General features: G+C 50.8%; 6 protein-coding genes across 6 annotated transcripts; 3 read left to right on the forward strand and 3 right to left on the reverse strand.

Annotated features, from left to right (window-relative positions):
• Positions 1 to 256: 256 nt before the first annotated feature.
• On the forward strand, positions 257 to 1624 carry MAP1_1 (methionine aminopeptidase MAP1; the record flags this gene model as incomplete). The annotated part of the gene is made up of 3 exons (XM_033570756.1): positions 257 to 394; positions 480 to 881; positions 962 to 1624. The coding sequence occupies 3 exons, from the start codon at positions 257 to 259 to the stop codon at positions 1622 to 1624; spliced, it is 1203 nt and encodes a 400-aa protein (XP_033426788.1).
• Positions 1625 to 2205: 581 nt separating this feature from the next.
• ATNIH1004_006121 (uncharacterized protein) lies at positions 2206 to 8012 on the forward strand (the record flags this gene model as incomplete). The annotated part of the gene is made up of 7 exons (XM_033570757.1): positions 2206 to 2406; positions 2469 to 2726; positions 2783 to 2927; positions 2986 to 3019; positions 3080 to 3753; positions 3810 to 4149; positions 4685 to 8012. 7 exons carry the CDS (start codon positions 2206 to 2208, stop codon positions 8010 to 8012), a joined length of 4980 nt encoding a protein of 1659 aa, XP_033426789.1.
• Positions 8013 to 9119: 1107 nt separating this feature from the next.
• On the forward strand, positions 9120 to 12026 carry ATNIH1004_006122 (uncharacterized protein; the record flags this gene model as incomplete). Its single annotated transcript, XM_033570758.1, has 5 exons — positions 9120 to 9464; positions 9687 to 10140; positions 10271 to 11040; positions 11119 to 11543; positions 11579 to 12026. 5 exons carry the CDS (start codon positions 9120 to 9122, stop codon positions 12024 to 12026), a joined length of 2442 nt encoding a protein of 813 aa, XP_033426790.1.
• A 508-nt stretch (positions 12027 to 12534) lies between these two features.
• ATNIH1004_006123 (uncharacterized protein) lies at positions 12535 to 13085 on the reverse strand (the record flags this gene model as incomplete). Its single annotated transcript, XM_033570759.1, has 2 exons — positions 12535 to 12787; positions 12862 to 13085. 2 exons carry the CDS (start codon positions 13083 to 13085, stop codon positions 12535 to 12537), a joined length of 477 nt encoding a protein of 158 aa, XP_033426791.1.
• Positions 13086 to 15511: 2426 nt separating this feature from the next.
• Positions 15512 to 17309, reverse strand: ATNIH1004_006124 (WD40 repeat domain-containing protein; the record flags this gene model as incomplete). The annotated part of the gene is made up of 2 exons (XM_033570760.1): positions 15512 to 17131; positions 17196 to 17309. The coding sequence occupies 2 exons, from the start codon at positions 17307 to 17309 to the stop codon at positions 15512 to 15514; spliced, it is 1734 nt and encodes a 577-aa protein (XP_033426792.1).
• Positions 17310 to 17951: 642 nt separating this feature from the next.
• On the reverse strand, positions 17952 to 18659 carry ERV14 (cornichon family protein; the record flags this gene model as incomplete). Its single annotated transcript, XM_033570761.1, has 4 exons — positions 17952 to 18044; positions 18105 to 18171; positions 18249 to 18404; positions 18559 to 18659. The coding sequence occupies 4 exons, from the start codon at positions 18657 to 18659 to the stop codon at positions 17952 to 17954; spliced, it is 417 nt and encodes a 138-aa protein (XP_033426793.1).
• Positions 18660 to 19165: the final 506 nt, after the last annotated feature.

Genomic DNA, 19165 nt, shown 5'->3' on the forward strand with positions numbered 1-19165 from the left:
CGGTAAAGCATACTCACCTAACCTGCAACCGCGCGTCTAGAGCACACGCGTGACTACCACTAGTCCTCTTAAGGCATAAGAACTAAACCAAAAATGGTTAGCCTGCGATCAACCAACCTGAGGCGGATCCGCCGGGGATTTTCTAGTTTTTTTGCCCTTCTATTGTAGCCCTTCACCTAAAAGATACCTTTTGTTTTACATCTTCTCTAGAATTTTGTTCGGGACATTCGATATTGCAGGTTTTCGGAGCCTCAGTATGGCAGCCGCAGTTGAGTCTCGGAAATGTATGGGAGTGGAGTGCGAGAAGGCGGCGGGGACTCTACAGTGTCCGACATGCCTGAAGCTGGGCACAGATAGTTTCTTCTGTTCGCAAGATTGTTTCAAGCGGAGCTGGGTAGGCTGCCTCGCGTGACCGAGAAGGCTCACGTGTGTTGCCCCTGAGGACCCTATGGACACGTGCACTGACTATGGCGCTGTAGGGCGAGCACAAGGCCCTCCATAAATCGAAGAGTAATTTCCTCACCAACTTGTTTCCTCCAAAGGTAGTTTCTGAACCAGATCCAGCAACGGGACAATTCAACCCGTTTCCATCCTATCCGTTCACCGGCTCGTTGAGACCCGTCTATCCTTTGTCTCCCCATAGGACTGTCCCTAAATCCATCCCCCATCCCGACTACGCCAAGGATGGCATTCCTCGGTCGGAGCAGAAAATCCTGAGCCAGCGGAACATTACGATTTTAAGTAAGGAACAGCAGGAGGGCATGAGGAAGGTCTGCCGCCTGGCTCGAGAAGTGCTGGATATCGCGGCACGGGAGTTAAAACCAGGAGTCACGACCGACTACATCGACGAGGTGGTGCATAACGCCTGCTTAGAACGCAACGTATGTGATCTCGCTAGAGGGAGCGAATTGAATTTGTCGCCTGCTTATTAGTTGATTCGATGACGCTGAACCCGATCTAGTCCTACCCTTCGCCGTTGAATTACATGCATTTCCCTAAGTCCGTATGTACATCGATCAACGAAACTATCTGTCACGGTATACCCGATCAGCGACCTCTCGAAGATGGTGATATCATCAATATTGACGTTACCTTGTACCACAACGGCTATCATGGAGATCTCAACGAAACTTACTATGTGGGAGAGAAGGCTCTCGCAAATCCCGATGCAGTTCGAGTGGTTGAGACCTCGCGAGAGTGTCTTGATAAATCCATCAGTCTGGTGAAGCCTGGTATGCTGTTTAGGGACCCCGGAAATGTGATCGAGAAACATGCGAAGAGCCGGAACTGCAGCGTGGTCAAGAGCTACTGTGGCCACGGTATCCATCACCTGTTCCACTGTGCTCCCAATGTCCCACACTATGGCAAGAATAAGGCCATTGGTACCGCAAAGCCCGGTATGTGCTTTACTATCGAGCCTATGATCAACATTGGAACCCACCGTGATCGCACGTGGCCCGACGATTGGACCAGCACCACGGCGGATGGATCTCTATCTGCCCAGTTCGAGCATACTCTTCTGGTCACGGAAGATGGTGTCGAGGTCCTCACTGCTCGCCTGCCGGACTCGCCTGGTGGCCCGGTCCCTATGCCGGTTGTCGATGAGGCCATGACCGAGGCGTGATTCCATTGTTTATGTGTGCTTATAGAAACAGCGACTTAGAGTACTAGCGAGCTTTATACATGTCATGTTGGAGTATTAATCGAATACATGATACCAGGCATACGCAGACAGATTTTGAATTGGTGTTTCTATTCGGACATGGCCAGGGCACTGAACTATCTATATGACGTAGGAGATCAAAATAGTCTTTTTTTTTTTTTTATTTCCCTAGCGCCATGCGATACTCCTGCACATGGATAGCTTTGAGGATAGTATGCACTGGAACCCCACTGTCGGGCGTGGATAAATCAATAGACCAATTCCTGTATCTAAACCCAGGAAAGGAAATCGGACCCGTTGACCCCGCCTGGTTGCCCAGAGCGGTTAGCTCCGATAACCGACAAGCCAATCTGTCCAATAAACAGCCAGGAATTTCAATTTGCCCCGCTCATCCACAATTTGTCAGACTAGCCGTCTTATCATCACGTGATTCATAGGTTGCCGATAAACGGAGTCAGCCTTCGGGGAGTCTTTTGTCTGATTCATTTATCTCTCAGGGCCCTGGCTGGTGGTACTGGCGTTTGAACGAGCCAGTGAATAGTATGTCTCCTGAGAGGCTTCCCACAGAGATATCTCCGTTGCTGGGGTCGCAAGGCAACGGCAATGCTGTTCAGCCTCCTTTGATCGGGGCCATTCCCAGGGACCCTGAATCGGCAATTAGACCCGATGTAGCACAACCGGATAAGAATGCCGCAGAAGCGATACACGAGCTGCGGTACATTGTGCCTGCGATTTCTATCGGAGTAAGACCTAGTTTGGAATGCCATCCCAGCTGCTAGGATTAAATTTACTAAATTATGGCTAGATCTTCTTGTCCGCAGCCGACCAGACGATTATCATGGCCAGCTATGGCCAGATTGGTAGCGATCTCAAGGCTCTCAATCTGACTAGTTGGATTGCTACTTCTTATTTCCTGACTTTGACGTCTTTCCAACCTCTGTACGGAAAATTGAGCGATATCTTTGGTCGGAAGGCCTGTTTGTTGTGGGCATACGCTATCTTCGGCACTGGATGTTTGTTCTGTGGTATCGCGCAGAATATCCACCAACTAATTGCCGCTCGGGTACGGAACACTACATGTTTACATGTGCAAAGTGAGACTGACAACTTTAAATCTAGGTTTTTCAAGGCATAGGGGGCGGCGGCATGACAACTGTGGTTAGCATCCTCATGAGTGATATCATTCCTCTCCGAGACCGGGGGGTTTGGCAAGGGATCATTAATATCATCTATGCTACTGGTTCGGGAACCGGTGCACCCTTAGGTACAGGGACCCTTGCTATTTCTCAGTAATTCATGCAGCTGACTCATATGTTGGTTAGGTGGTATTTTGGCTGATTATATCGGCTGGCGATGGTATGTTATCGATGATCTCATTTAGTATGATGATTGCTCAATTTCTCACCCGCGTGGTAGGGCCTTCATTGCTCAAGTTCCACTCTGTATAATTGCCTACATAGCTGTATCGATCATGCTCGACTTGCCTTCCCAGGAAGATAGTCATTGGAGAAGCAAGCTTAGGCGCATCGACTTCCCAGGGGCGATTGTTCTCGTCGGCGCAGTTTTCGGCTTCCTTCTCGGTCTCGACCGAGGCAGTAATGTGTCCTGGTCGATACCGATAACGATCATCTCGTTGAGTGTATCCGTCGTTCTGTTTGTGCTTTTCGTCGTGATTGAGATCTACTATGCAGCCGAACCCTTCGCTCCCGGTCATATCATCTTTAACCGCACATTTTTCGCCACTTATTGCTGTAACTTTTTCAGCTTTGGAGGCTGGATTGCAGCTCTGTTTTATATTCCGCTATACTTCCAGGCTGTAGATGGCGTATCCGCTACTATTGCTGGATTACGACTTCTGCCTAGTATCATCTGTGGAGTAACCGGCTCTCTTTTTGCGGGATTCGTGATGAAGTGGACTGGAAGGTTCTACTGGCTAACAGTGATCTCATATTCATTTCTGACACTGGGGCTCATGTTAATCTTCATTTTCTCGGGGGGTGTTGTTACGAGCCTAGTTCCGATGATACTAGGAACAATGTTGTCGGCCTTTGGGAATGGCACCGGCATCACCACGACACTGATCAGTCTAAGTAGGTTACCTCTCCCCTGATCGGCGGTCTCCGATGTGTTTTGACTTCTCGTGCAGTATCGAACGCGACCCCTGAGGACCAGGCAGTCGTAACAGCCTGCTCGTATCTCTTCCGGTCTCTGGGATCAGTGATTGGTCTGTCGCTGTCTTCAACAGTGGTACAGCAAGCCCTTCGAAGTCGACTGCGGTATGCCTTGCGTGACAGCAAGGATATCGACCGCATTGTAGACGGAGTGCGCCAGAGTCTTGATTTTATCAAGACCCTTGACCCCGCCGTTGGTAGAAATGTTCGAAGCTGCTACGGATGGGCTACGAATAAAGGATTTTCCTTTTTAATCGGCATCGTGTTCTTTGCCCTCGTTAGCAGCTTTTTTATGCGCGAGAAGAAACTCAGTCGGTGAGTCGCGCATAAGCATGGATCAGCCTGATAAATGGAAGATTCTCGGTAAGATGCAATTTGATACAGTATCCAAAGGACATGAGAGGAAGATCAAGAAGTATATAAGATTTGCATTACTAGCGAAGACTGGTGACACAAGACTTTGCACAGCGTTTGGATAGATCCCTGTGATGACCCCAGGGATGTGAATGATTGCTTGGAATATTCGGCGATTTAACGACTAGACATATGATCAATGGTTCTTCTTGTTTTGATTTTCTTGTATTATCTCTATCTTGGTAGAACTGGTTGGTGGCAATATAGAGAATTCCGTGGACGTTGTTGTCGCCTTAGAGGCTCTGGCCGCCTTCCCGTTGCGGTATGACAGCTTCGCCTTAACTTCAGCCACCGACTTTCTTACGCTCACCCTGGATCAAATATCTACTGCCCCTCTTTATTGTTCTGTTTGTTGGCCGGATGTGTTCCAAATAATAATGACTCCTAATACTCCCTAGTCTCTACGTCTTACCGCCATGTCGGAATCACACTCCAGGCCGGACTTGTCCCGATATCGTCCAGTGCTTTACCTGCTGACAGGAATCGCGGCCGCCTACGCTCTCGTCTACGTCAATAATCAGCTCCTCTCGTCTTCATCATCACGGCCATCTCTTCGTCGCAGGAGAGCTATTCGCCGCCCGAGGCGAAGTGAGCCTGAGCAGCCCGCAGTCGTCGATACTCCCTCATCCCGGGCCGTCGCCCACCTCGAGCAGCTGGAACGTCAAAATGGCGTGTACGGTACCTTTCGCATAGAGACAGAAGATGGACGTCGTGTGGAGAGTGGCCTACTCCCGTCGCTGTTGGCGACGCGGGACCAGCTGATGGAGGAAGTGGGCGTTCCCGAAGCCCATGCGGAGCGGATGCGCGAGATGATGGAAGATACGTTTCTGGAGTCGTTCCTTGCTTTGGATTTCCCGCCAGGACATAGTTTGGAGGAAGGAAGCGCGGAACGGGAGTACTTGACGGAGCAGCTTCAACGACGAGGGATTTCTCACGCAGGAATCGAGCGCGCCTTGACACGATTCAATGAGGACAATAACTACGGAGAAGAATTGCGGCGGCGTCGACAAAATGGTGAGAGGGTTACGCTATCCACATCAACATTTCCGGATGAATCTTCACCTGCACAGAACTTGGACGGTGGTGAGACGGTGGTCGATGACCAGAGCGTCTTTTCGTGGCGCGATGGGAACAACGAGTCTTCTCCGACTCGTGAAGGCCAGAACTTGCTCAATTTACTCTATCATATTGCTGAGGATCAGGCAAGGAGAGATGGCTACATCCACAGAGGGGTGACGTGCAACAGTTGCGGAGCTATGCCCATCCAAGGTATTCGATACCGTTGCGCGAACTGCATTGACTATGATCTTTGTGAGACATGTGAAGCCATGCAGGTACACATTAAGACCCATTTGTTCTACAAAGTCCGTATCCCGGCTCCCTTCCTGGGCAATCCACGGCAGTCTCAACCTGTGTGGTATCCTGGGAAGCCTTCCATGCTCCCGCGCAGCTTGCCCCGGTCGTTGGCCAAACGTCTGATGAAAGAAACCAGCCTTGAGAACACGGAACTTGATGCGCTATGGGATCAGTTCCGGTGCCTCGCCAATCATGAATGGCCAGATGACCCGAATAAGCTTTACATGGCAATTGACCGTAAGACGTTTGATCGGTGCTTTGTCCCCAACACGTCGGTCCGACCCCCGCCGCCAAGTTTAATATACGACCGGATGTTCGCGTTCTACGATACCAATGGTGATGGCCTGATCGGATTTGAGGAGTTTCTCAAGGGTCTTGCGAGCCTCAATAACAAGAGCAATGATGAAAGGCTGCGCCGTGTTTTCCGTGGCTATGACATCGACGGTGACGGCTACGTGGAACGGAAGGATTTTTTGCGAGTGTTCCGGGCTTATTACACCCTCAGCAGGGAATTGACCCGAGACATGGTCGCGGGTATGGAGGATGATTTCTTGGAGGGTGGTGCGCGTGATGTTGTTCTAGGAATGCAGCCGATCAGCTCCGCGTTTCCTGGCAACATCCCCTCCGGTGAGGCGTCCAGAACGGGAGAAGGGAAACGTATCAACGCAGATGGAGACATGGAAATCGTGGACAACGAAGGGGTATTGCGGCCGGATGGCACCGACACTGGGAATCGACACACGGTTGTCGGGGATTCTGCGGTTCGAAGTAGATACGGCGGTCTGCGCCCGCTGTTTCCGTCAGTACGGCTCTCTACTCCCACTGGGCGTGCTTCGGGTAGAAGGGCTGCAAACCACGAGCAGCGCGATGATGGTAGTGGCTCCGACGTGTCCAGCTCGTCGGTGGGCACTGACCGCTGGCCCCCGGCCGAGCACGTCCTTGAGGAAGATATTGTGAATGCTCTTGGAGCATATGTCCCTCTCCAAGAAGTCACCGACCCTGTTGATAGGGCCCGGATCGGCACAGCGGTGTATAATAGAATGTGTGACGATGATCAGAGACAGATGAATGAGGTCCGCCGGCACGGCATCGACGAACGGTGGCGACGACGAGCATTCTATACCGATGAAGAAGACGGGGCAACCGTGCCCGAGGACTACGAGAGTGACCCGAATCTCGACGGAATGTCCGATGAGGATGCTTTTGAGGAACACTACGAGTCTCACCCGCCATCTCCTCGTTCTCGATCCTCGTCCAAGGTGCGTTTCCAGGATGATATTGCAGACGACTACGATCTGAGATCGAACCCGTCGACATCGTCACGGAGCATCCTTGTTAGTGAGAGGTGGGGAGGCTTTGAAGTACCTGAGGTGGAGCGTGATGTAGGAAAAGAGATCCTGTACCAAGTTACCCAACAAGGGTTCAATGAGTTACTCGACATCCTGTTCAAGCCCAAGGAGGACCTACTCATGGAAGCGTACCGGACACGTGCTGAGCGCAAGATATGGGCCCACGAGATTGAACTGGTGGCGAAGCGCCCCGAGAATCAATTCGATCAGATTTTAAAGCGAGCGGGAAAGCGAAACGCGGGCGAGGGGATTCAAGAAGACGAAGAAGAGCTGGAGAAAAACCCGTTCAGCGACAGGCCTCTGGAGCAGCTTCTGGACCAGACGGGATATTCGATCAGAAGTCCACCTCACGAGCCGCTTCTTGATAGCCCTATATTCGCTCCCCGATCCCCGGACCTGAGACTCCCGGATCACGATGTACGGCCGACACACCTCGCCGAGCCCGAAGAAGACGCGCAGGAGGACGACCGCTTGGATGGCCCTGACTTGCCAGAACTCCAGACGGACGAACTCGAGCTTCCTCCAGTTTCATTCCCGCAGGGATCTCTCGCCATGGAAGAACGCGTCCTGCCCTCTGTGGAGACGGATTTCGACCCTACCCTGCCACAACATCGTCCCAATGACGAGAGCCAGGAGGCGTATGACTACCATTCCGATTCATCCTCGGTGCACACCATCTTCGACGACGTCCAGCAACACAACCTGCCGGCCGAGCTTCGCTTCTCACCCAACGGTACGACCTCTTTCCCAGCACCTGCTTCCCTTGAGCCATCCTCCCCCGAAGCCGAAGCCACTGCTCCCAAACACTCCCCCTCGCCAATTCAACCACTCCCACCCAACGGCAGCCCCTCACCACCTCGACGGACGGGTCCCACGCAGCCCCCCTCCCAGCTGACACTGTCGCGGTGGGCGTACCTAAACTATATCGAGCGTCAGGCCCAGGAACGCGGTGGCACGGGCGCCAGATTGAATTTTGATGAATTCTCGCGACGCATGGCCGCCGACCGTGGACGTCGGTTAGCGTTTGTCGCCAGTTGGATCGAGATGGCTAGCTTTTAGTCAGAAATATTTTTGTTCCGTGTACAGTAATCTTGACAGGAATATTGACAAATAATATAACCACAGGATATTGCAAATAAATATTGAAAGGTATTTATATTCATAGTTCTGATGGATGCTTGTACTTATTATAGGATTTATTGATCTTTTATCGTTCCCTATAACTTTAAACATGAATATACGAACAACATTAGTTTCACTTTCTTATAAAGCTTCAATAACAGCTGTCCGCTCTAAGGGAGCAACCGCATCATGAAGGGAACACCTAGCAATCAGCTTGATAATAAACTATGCATGCATTAATCTACGTCTTCGGCAGAAAAGATTCTAAAAGGCGCTCAAGGTAATCAGTATCTTCCAAGTCACCCTTGCAAACAACATGCTGATCAGGGCGTAGAAGCACAAGAACGGGCGGAAGAGCCTTGCCCAGTCTTATAGCATAATTAAATGCTTGAAGAGACTCAGTAGTAAACAACTTAAAGGAAGTGCCGCCTCAAGTCCTAAACAACCTCCAGTTCCAGTGTCAATCGCGGTCAAGTGATGAGAGTAGATGTCGATCTCTCCCACACAGACCACTCAAGCCACATACAAATGATACGAAGCTGTGAGGAATCTGGGCAGGAGGCTGAATCTACTGCATGCGGCAGAAGGAATCACGTTGCGATCCACTGCTAGCAGTGATGTTGCTGAGCTCAGCCCGCCACAATATCAGGGGCAGGGTTCACGAGAATTATACTCAACTCGAGGACGATTAATTAGGATCAGCGCACGATGAAGTCATGAAGAGCAGTCCAGGAACGAGCCGGAACTTGTTCTCTGACGAAACGACTGGTCTGAGCCCAGCCCGTCGTTTTCATCACTGTAGCAACAAGAGGAGCCCTGCATTCCACTCCTATTCTAATCCGTCCAACTGGTTGCATGGCTGTATCGAAAACCCACTGCTAACGGCCAATTTCCTCCCGGTGTAGCTGAATGAGCGGAAGTGGTCTCGAAGCCAGTGACGTTGGAGGCAGCCAAGTGTGAGTCTGAGGATGCTATGCGAAACGCTCTTCATCTTCCGTGGTCGCAGTAACCGTGCGACTCGAAATAAGGGATACAAATATGACCATGGCGTACCACCTTTCTCAGCATCAGCAAGTATGCTGGTCGGCGACGGTCCAACAATCGAAATTGACTTCGATTTGCACCGCCGCAGAGGAGGACAAAATCCGGGATAAAGTGACTTATCAAAAGCTCGATGCAGCGACACCACAGCCGGGGATTGACCACGATGGTCAGCATATGACTTTCTACCCGATGCTGAGTGAAAGAGGCTTTGTAATTCGGCTGCAGCAATTTCATGAAGTCCTCGTCAAGGTGATCGTGAATATCGTGGACCGATGGTGGGATGATACTGTATCCGACTTTCCTTCTAGGATGCCTCTACAGTCTGAATCCGAAGGGATTTTGAAAGTAAGTGCAGAATCTTTTCAAATTTATCGTCCCTTGCACCGTAACAAGGCGACAGGAGAAGAGCTAAATCCCACCGCAAAATACTAAAGCGCAAGTAGTGGATCGACGAACAGAGCAAGAACAATTCCATGCCCGCTTTCGCACACTGTCTGGGCATCTGGCGACCAGATTTCCTTCTGACAGACAATTGCAATGGCAATGGCTGTGGATATGGCAATCCAGTCTCGGAAAGGGATTCCAGCTCTGCGAAATCAACTGTCGCACCCCTTTAATGCGATCGTGTACTCGGCGTACAAGCATCAGATCATGGGAGGGCTGCTGCGCCGTCCAGTTATCCTAGAGCCAGCAGGTGACTCTGACGTCTTGGTAGATGGCCTTCTGAGCCATTTCGATCTCTGCTTGCCTATTCATATTGTCCGGGGAAGAGACAGCCTCGACAGGGGAGACTTCGCTCTCCTAGTTGAACAGAAGACCGGATGGCGGCCAAAAATGGTGAGCGTATCTGAACTGCAATTGAGGCCGGACCCGTCTTCCAAGACGGGTTTTGCTCTTTACTGCAGCAGCAGGAGCCCAGGGTCGGAGATCAAAGACCAGCCAGAGCGAGTTTACCAGACGGCAATGGTGTTTCCCGACGAATATAGTTCTCTTTCAACGGATATGCTCCGCCGAGGTGGCGGTCAATGATTTCTGCACTGGTCTACTTGTGAATGACCAGCGATTCCTGGGAATAATTCTGCAGGAGCTGGATGGTCTTGTCAAAAAACACCACGTCCTCACCTCTGACGAGGCTAGTGTCCTCCGTGCAGGAATCGTGCCGACGATTCTACCCGGATCACAGGATTTGAAGAAACTACTGCGCGTCCTCCGCGATGAGCGAGGGATCATGAAAAATGGTTTCGTCTGCAAGGCAGCCCGGTCCAGTCGAGGAAATGGTCATCTCCTGGGAAGTGAAATCTCCAAGCAAGAGTGGGAATCGGTTTTGCTGGGGATGCAAGACGCGAGGATTCGCATCGATGCAACAAGCTATGTGCTCCAGCCATACGTGCAGCAGCCGAAATTCGATATCGTGGTGGATAGGGGCCAGACGGTCTGCGACAGCCAAATGGTCGGCTCTTATTTTGCTCCCAGTGGCCGCTATGCTGGACTGGCGCCATGGCGTACAGGCAATGGGAAGATCTGTAACGTTTACGGAGCTGGATGCGTGATTGTGGCGTCGGTTACTACTATTCAAGAAGACTCCATGCATCCAATACAGATATGCCCCAGTGCATCTAAAAAGTCACAGGGGTTGATTTCACCAGACAATACGTCCCTTCGAGATCGCAAACAGGCAGAAGAAACGTACCTTTCTGTTATCTTCCAATATACCAGTGGCTTGGCCCATCTTCCATATGAGTTGCGCTATATGAGTCCCAATCCTATACTGGTGTCTCGCTCGTTCCTGGCTGAGCTAGAGCGATTCCATCATGCTCTTTCAAAGGCCTTGAATAACATTGTTGCACGCTGGTTCTCAGACAGGGAGGCTGGTTTCCCCACGAGAATGCCACTCGAACGACATGAAGAAGAGCTCCTACAGGTATTTATCTAGCCCTCTCGTATCACCATCCTACCTACCATGTCCATATCAGTCCGTTAACCAGCAGTATCGGAACAGTGGGTGTCCCAACAGAGCGAAAACAACGTAATGCATCCATACGCAGGACACCAGGGGAACTGGCGGCCGGAGCTCCTTCTACCTGCTGATGGGGAGGAAGCCTTCAAAATGTGTGAAATCAACGCCCGGTACCCCTTCAACTGCATAGAGCTGACTGCCCTATTCTACCAAGCATTGGACAGCCCCGGGATGAAGCCTCCCTCGCTTGATCTCCCCGCAGATCCCAAGCGCCTCTTCGATGCCATTTTCAAAATGTTCAATCCGTCTCTGCCGATCCACTTCCTCCAATCTCGGAATTTCATCGAATCCCGCAAGAACGTCATGGCCGCGTTCTTCAGTTTCGCTGAGAGGCGCACCGGACGACGACCGCGAGTCGTGAGCCCCGAGCAGCTGCGTCTTGTTCCTGACTCTTCTTCGCGCACCGCGTTCTATCCGCAGACGAAGCAAACCTGCTTCGCAGAAGGGTGATCCCCACCATCATCCCGGGCTCTAAAGAACTGCACGAGCTTCTCCGCAAGACTTGTCACGAGGGCACAGTCTCAAAAACCAAGATCATTCTAAAGCCGATACGCGCAAGTCGCGGCGCGGGGATCCGATTCGGCGATGAGATGAGTAGTCTCGAGTGGGAGGATATCCTCACTGACTTGCAGGATCCGGATATCCATATCCACCCCGGATCGGAGCGAACGCCGTATGTGATTCAGCCGGTTGTTACGCAAGCTGAGGAGGAGCTTTTCCTAGATGAGGAGATGGGCACGCAGCGGTGCCATCGGGTTGGTGCGTATCATGCTGTGAATGGCGAGTTTGTTGGGCTTGGGGCGTGGAGGGTTGTCGTGTCGAGTCAAAGGACCTGTAATATGGCGACTGGGCGAGCTTGGAAATTGGGGAGTATGGTTGTGCAGAAGTAAATTTTGCATACGGAATTTTTGCAAGATCATACCGATGGAAGACCCTGTAGCTGTGGTTTCTGTTCTTTCTGGTCCAGTCTACCAGATTAGCCCTAAACATTCTATTCCGTTGCCGGATCACTCCCAGCAAAGGTTGGCACCATAATTATTGGCCTTCTCGATTTGTAAATGAATATTTGCACCAAAATATATAATAAACATTAAGCGGGTGAAGAACTTGCATAGGTGAAAATGTTCATATATGTGCTCTTGACAGGTATGGTGTCTGTATTCACGATGTATGCTGTCTCTTCGGCAGCCTTATTAATTCGAATCTATTTAATTCTGAACGTAAGAGTGCTCTTGAATATCTACATGCTTGCGGCTTTTGCTGGATCGCCGATCCGTGCCATACCTTACACTCAACTCTCGACGAACAGGAACAGATATACAAAAGAATGCATGAATGTGGAAGATCAGCAATTCAAAAAAAGCCCAAGCTTTTGATCGTCTGAATTCAAGATCCCTCTTACTCCTTCCCACCGAGCAAAATAGTCGGGTTCAGCCGGCTGTTATCGACCTCGTGCACGAAATTGATTGCGCTGGCGCCGCATCCCATAACGATGATGCGGATCTTCCTTGCGATCCGGCTTGGTTTTTCGATAATTTGGTATGAAGAGCCTTTCACGCCATTGGGGGCGTAAATATCGCTGACGCCGAGCGATCCCATATTGAGTGAAGTGTATACGGAGTAGGGAGGGTATCGAATGTCGATATCTTGCCTGTTCAAGGACGTTTAATGAGGACTCTGAATCGCACTTCTATCCTTTTCTACTTTCCGATCAACATAACAAACATTGTGGCAGCGTCTCTGGCACGGTACACTTTGAACGGTGCCGGAGTGCTGGTGCAGCTCCACTGCGTGTCCACGTCCATGTCCACACTCAATCTCACAGCAGGCCTCGAGGATATTCCCCAGAGACAGGATCTCTCCTTTTTCACGTTTTGATGCTCTAGGATAACTAGTAGCATAACTAGTAGCAAGGGCGGATACAAATCTGGTTTTGTAGGAATTATCATTGTGGGAGAATAGTCCCCGGTGCAAATGATGTCGAGTAAGAGTTGGTGCCTCAGACCACTGTTTAATATGGGTTTTAATGACAGTCACAAGAAGAATAAGTACAGCTATCAAACTGAGCACCTGCGAATTCAGATGAGGCAACGGGGAAGTCGTGGTACCGGAAGAAAAGCCTGCAGTGAGCAAGGAACCTACCCCTCAGTGAGCTGGTGTCTGTTCAGAGTAGACCTCTGAGGATGTTTGGTATGTCTGTGTGGGATAAGACTATGGTGCCCTGGGGTCTAGTTCGCGCTGCGTTGAGCAAGTAATAGTATGTTCTTTTCCTGGTAAATTCTGCATTTTAGAGTACTGTTTCTGGATTGAGAATTTCTGTCTTCGGTTGGTTTACATGTTAGGTAGCTAGGTGGAACTTGTATATCCCTGTGTACTTGTAATTGTTTGCGACGCCCTATTAACAATCTAATAAGTTGCCTACTCAGTCAGAATCGCAACTAATACCTGAATCAGAACACCTAGAGCATTAATGTATGTGAAGGCAGGATATTCCTTTTCCAAAATGCTAATATTCCCAAGGCTGGGTATTTCACGTCTAAAGTATTATTATTATTGGGCTCCGAATAAACGTGTTATTATAGTGACTATCAACTATTTACTATTCACAAGTGACTCTGAGATTAACCTCTTTTATTATTCTATTAGCACTGATGTCTTTACTGTCCTTGTCTCTCTATTATTTTTATAAGAACCCTCTTCTTTTTTTCCTACACTTTCTTCTATCATACCGCTTCTCCGTCTCCCTGTCTTCATCAAAGAAAAACAGCATAAGCTGGCCTTGTTCAACGTTACAATAGAGATGTCGCTTTCAGCAAGCCAAGTTCGACTGTCAGATTCACTAAGGCCATTAAGCATCACGATTTGGACGCTCTTGCACATGCTGAAGGCATTTCAACCGACTCGCAGATCGATTTGTTCCTGTCTACGTCAGCCTGTCAGACCAGGGAAGAAGCCAGTCCACGTCGTAGGTATCACGGCCCGCCTAGTTAAAGTAAAAGATAACGTAATTATCTATACCTTTAACTCTGGCTTCAAACTTCAGGGTGCAGCAGACATATCGCGGTGAACCACACGGCTGTTAACAAGGAGTCACTTATCTTAAGCGGAGAGAGCAGATCGCCGCACCTGTTCATGCGGTCCTCTTAAAAAATGTTGACACGAGAATGGTCGATCAGGAGGACGTCCTAGAGATCAAGGTCCACCCGACCAGTCACCAACCGTGTGGTCGAGCTCGCGGTGCTAAACGCCGCCAGAGAGTTGTCTAAGCACTGGTGCGAGGAGCATCTTGAAAGTATGTGCCGAGTGTTCGAGGAACATGAAGCAAGGACCCTGCTGGAAACGAGAAGATTCTTCCACTTTTATGTTCCTGCATAGCAGTCCTCGGGTCAGCACACATTCTCCCTGATAAACCTCCCGGAGAACCTCGGAAGTCTTGTCCCTAAGAAATGGCATTCCTCGACGGCATTGACAGCATTAAGCAGTCTGGCTGGGTCAAGAAGAACCTCAGAGAGTTTAATACGCAGCACCAAGCTCTTATTAAGGAATTGATGAAGCCTGTCCAAGTCTTTGTCAACTTGGTCGGGTCCTCTTCCTTCGAACGTCTGAGGAATGTCCACAGACATGGCTGAACATGGAGTATAGATCACATGAGATTATATACCGGGGGCGCCGCGGCTGATCCTCTTCATGAAAAACTCGTTCGTCAAGTGGTAGATCGAAATGTTAGGTTCTGTCGGCCACATCAATCGATTACGTGTCAGAGAAACGAGGGAAATCGCGTAACACACTGACCCTCACCATCATGATTGCATTTCTGCATCTAAATTGGGTGAAAGCAGACACTTAAAAGGATACATCCGTACCGGAGAGGCAACTTGGTCTCACATGCCCCTTTACTAGGCTCGAGTTGACCCTCGTGAGGATCCCCGAAGAGGATGACCTACATGATGACATCCAGAGCCCCGGCACTTCGAGTATTTCTTGGGCAACTGGAGCTGAACATCAGGCACAAGCATGCTGTCGGACGCTATGAAATTTTATAGCCTCCTCAACATCTACAGTCATTCGCTTGAAGGGTAGAGGAAAACCTTCGTTGCGGAGTCAGTGGTAGGAGGATGAGTGTTTGAATAGCTCATTTTAAGATTTTTATTTGGATGAGGATTGGAATCAGGACGAGGAATAGAACTAAGAGGATGAGGGATAAGTGCTGTACATGCAATCGAATTTATGCACAGACTAAGTCAAGAAACGACGAAACTGGTGTTTTATAAAAAAAATAAAATAAAATAAAAAAATTGAATAAATAAAGGTATCAATGTCTCGATAAAGTCTACCCATAACAATGAATAATTTGAATAATGGTGATAAATCATTCTCAATCCCAATATCTAATAACACCATCCAGCCCACCGGTGACAACTTTACTAGTCTCCTGAGGATGCCAGTCCAGACAGGTAGTGGCACCACCTTCTTTCCCACCGGCCTGGATCTTATGGTACATTTTACTGGTCTTCCAGTCCCAGAAACAGACATAGCCGCCACTGTCGCCGGAGGAGATGAACTGACCGTCGGGGGAGATTTTGAGATCGATGGCGTAGCCGGCGTTGTTGTGACCGCGGAAGAGCTTCTTTCGGTTCTGGCGGAACTTGTCGGTGGCGCCGTAGACGACGATCTGGTTGTCGCCGGACTGGAAGGCGACGTATTTGCCATTAGGATGGGGGGCAGCCCGCGTGAGGGCGAACATGTAGGGCTCGGCGATAAATTTGATGGGGACGGGGATGCCGTATTCCCAGGCGCGCAGCGACTTGTCGTCCGAGGTGGAGATGAAGCGACGGTTATCGTCGACGAAGGTGATGGTGTTAATGGCCGCCAGATGGTGGTCGTATTCCTGCACGAGCTCGCCCGAGCGGGTGTCGAACTGCACGATCTTCTTGTCCGACATACCGGCCAGGAACTCGTGCGAGAGCTCAGGATTGGGGTTGAATCGCACGACGTGCGGCGTCTTCCCCGTCGAGAACCGACCCAGGCACTTGCCGTACTCGGTGTCCCAGAGCTTGATCTGGCGGTCGTACGACGCCGTGATGAAAGTCTTCCCGGTAGGATGGAAGTCCGTGTCGGTGATGGCCTTGGAGTGGCCCGAGAAGGTGCGCAGGAGCTCGCGCTGATGGTACACGTCCCAGATCTTGGCCTTGCCGTCCGCCGCCGACGACAGGAGAAGATGGCCCGAGTGGGGGAAGAACCGCAGAGAGGTGATGGCCTTGGTGTGGGATTTCCAGGTGTGGATAAGTTTCTTGGGCACGTAATTCTTGATGCTTCCCACCTCCTTCTTCAGATCGACGTCCAGGTCCTGCGGGACGTGCATATACGTCCGACCCTGGTAGTCGAACTGCTCTGTGCCGTGGAATTCGCTGGTTTCAACCTTTGACGAGTCGTCCCGGTAATCTGTCGCCTCCTTGTTCATGGCTGGCATGCGAGCCGGGACGATTTCCTCCTCCACATACTCTTCATCACTGGCGAGCTCACGGCCCGCCAGCGCCACCTCCTCATCGTACACATGGTCGTCATCTTGGTACTTCGCCCACGGCCCGAGATATGCGCCCGCGCCTTCCACGATGCTGGGATCGCCCTTCTTCTGTCGTTTGGCCCGGAGTGCCGCCGACGCCGCTTTGGACGGTTTCATCTGCACGACATCGCGCCCGCCAAACTGCGCGGCCTGGTCCAAGTTGCCGACAAACTGGCCTGGGAGGCCCGGGTTGCGCGTGTATCCCAGACTTTGAAAGGTGCGATGCTGCGTGGTGAAGGTGGCCTCGCTGATGGCCGCCTCCTGGGCGAACCCGGTCGGCACATTTTTCCGCTTGAGGCCATTGGCGGGCCCGTCAGGCTTGAAGGGGTTCGAGGGGCCCTGCGTGGGCCGTGAGAGATCATCATAGGTTGCGTTGTAGGTGAGGGCGGTTGACGAGGTATTAGCGAGCATCATCTGCATATGTGCTTGGTCCTGGGAGGCTGTTAGATACGCTTTGAATGATGGATTCTGACGATGACCGTGGAAGGGACCAAACCTCTGTGTTCACTTCGGGGGCCGCGACAATCTTGGTCGCAGAGGGTGCTGCACCTTGGATAGGGACAGTGTCATCATCACTAGACTCGTAGCCTGTACCGAGTAATGAGGCCATGGTGGGGGGTGTTGGGGGAAGAAGAATGAGGAGGTCTTAGAGAGTTGCGGAAGAGCCGCGAGATAATCAGATATTACGGGCGGCGCCACATACCCGCCGCGAAGATCCGTTTTACTCTTCTTTTCGTTAATTATTGTCTACGCTCTTCAGAGGGTATCGTACGCTCGTCGTTGTCACACCGCTGGAGGTATATACAGCACACATTAAGACATCAACATGGAATAGAACATCAGATCAAGCAAACAGTAACAGGCAGTAGAGTCCTATCACGACACCCGCGGTCGTCGTCTCCCAACAAGCATCATAAAAAAAAACCAAAAAGAAATCATCTCGACCAACTCTTTCATTACTGTCGTATTGGCCTTTTCCCTCTCTCCCTCCCTCTCCCCCCCTCTCTTTCTCTCTTGATGGCTCCCCTCTCTCTACATATTCCGACTCGTCGACACGGCCATAATGATCAACAGTGGAGATCGCGCGAATGGCCGCGCCGATAGACGACGCCAGTGTTTCAGATGCAGAGAAGCCATTCTTGGTCCAACCTCCTCCACTGCTAGGACCCAACAGTACCCAAGAGCAGCACCCCACGCGACACGTCCATCAGGACGGCCCATGGCGCATCGTATGTTCCGTGGCGCCACGGAGTCAGTGCGATTCATCGCGGATCAGGGCGACGATCATGCTGTACAGATAGAAGAAGAACATCAAGAGGTGGAAGCCCAGCTTGATGAAGGATTCCTGTCCGAAATGTTAGCGAACCTTCCCTGTCGGTATGACGTAAACCCGACGTTGTCTGACCTTCTTATGAACATTGAGCTTGCGGAAAATCTCCGTCGCATCCAGCAAGTGCTGGTTATCGTAAATCCTATACATCGAGACTGGGTTAGCTGACTGTCCAGCATTCGGAGCATTTATTGGCGCGTCTGCCAGGGTTAAACGTACTTCTTGGCGTTGAAAGCCAAGAGAGGCAGGTTCAGCAAGATCGCCAGCCAGTAGCCATTGATCACAAACAGGAAGGTCAAGAATCCATGAACGGCAGCTTCGGGGATGATGTAGGCGTTCAGACGGTTGCAGAGATCAATGGGGTTAATGTAGTCACTGGGACCTCGGGTTAGCTCGCGACCTGAGATATTATTTCGGCACCTTTTGAGGGTAGCTCTTTGAGGGGAGCTTCAGCTCCAGCTCAGCTCCACCAGTAACAACCAACAGTTCCCGCCGAGAGGGTTCCCCAGAACTCGAGATCGGTGCTTACCATTCCAGATCGCTGTACATAATGGTGAAAAACACCTGGAGAAATAGGTTGACGGCGTTGATCAACACCGCCAACAAGTAGAGCCACGCTTCACCGGACATGGTGGGGGAAATTTTCCAGGATCGTCCTCGAGGAGTGGAAAGGAACGGAGGCAAGGAAAAGGGACAGGAGAGGTCGAGCAGTGAGCAGGGGTCGATGCAGAGGGGAGATGAAGCGAAGGAAAGCGAGCGAGAAGTGCAGAAGAGACAGTTGGTGTGGATTCAAGGCGGTGAGCGGAGACAACTGATTATCCCTACTAAAGTACGTACGAGACTGACTGAATGTAGTACTCGACTGGAGAGAAGAAGACAAGAGGACGCACGATGTTCTAAGGATATCCACTAGACAGAGAAAGACGGAGGGAAGAGAGCGATCGACGGATCCATAACTCCAAAGTTCCCAGCCACCCGCAACTGACCAGCGTGAAATTCGCCTGGACCCCATATACCGATAAATCTTTCCGACATCTACATCGCTATCGACCATCAATTCTCCAAATACCATGGCGTTTACTTCAATTAAACCATGCTCCAAATAATTCCTAGCCATAATACAGAGAACGCAAAGC

This window comes from Aspergillus tanneri (genome assembly GCF_003426965.1).
Source record: "Aspergillus tanneri strain NIH1004 chromosome Unknown AapTan_4_pilon_pilon_pilon, whole genome shotgun sequence".
NCBI lineage: Eukaryota > Fungi > Ascomycota > Eurotiomycetes > Eurotiales > Aspergillaceae > Aspergillus > Aspergillus tanneri.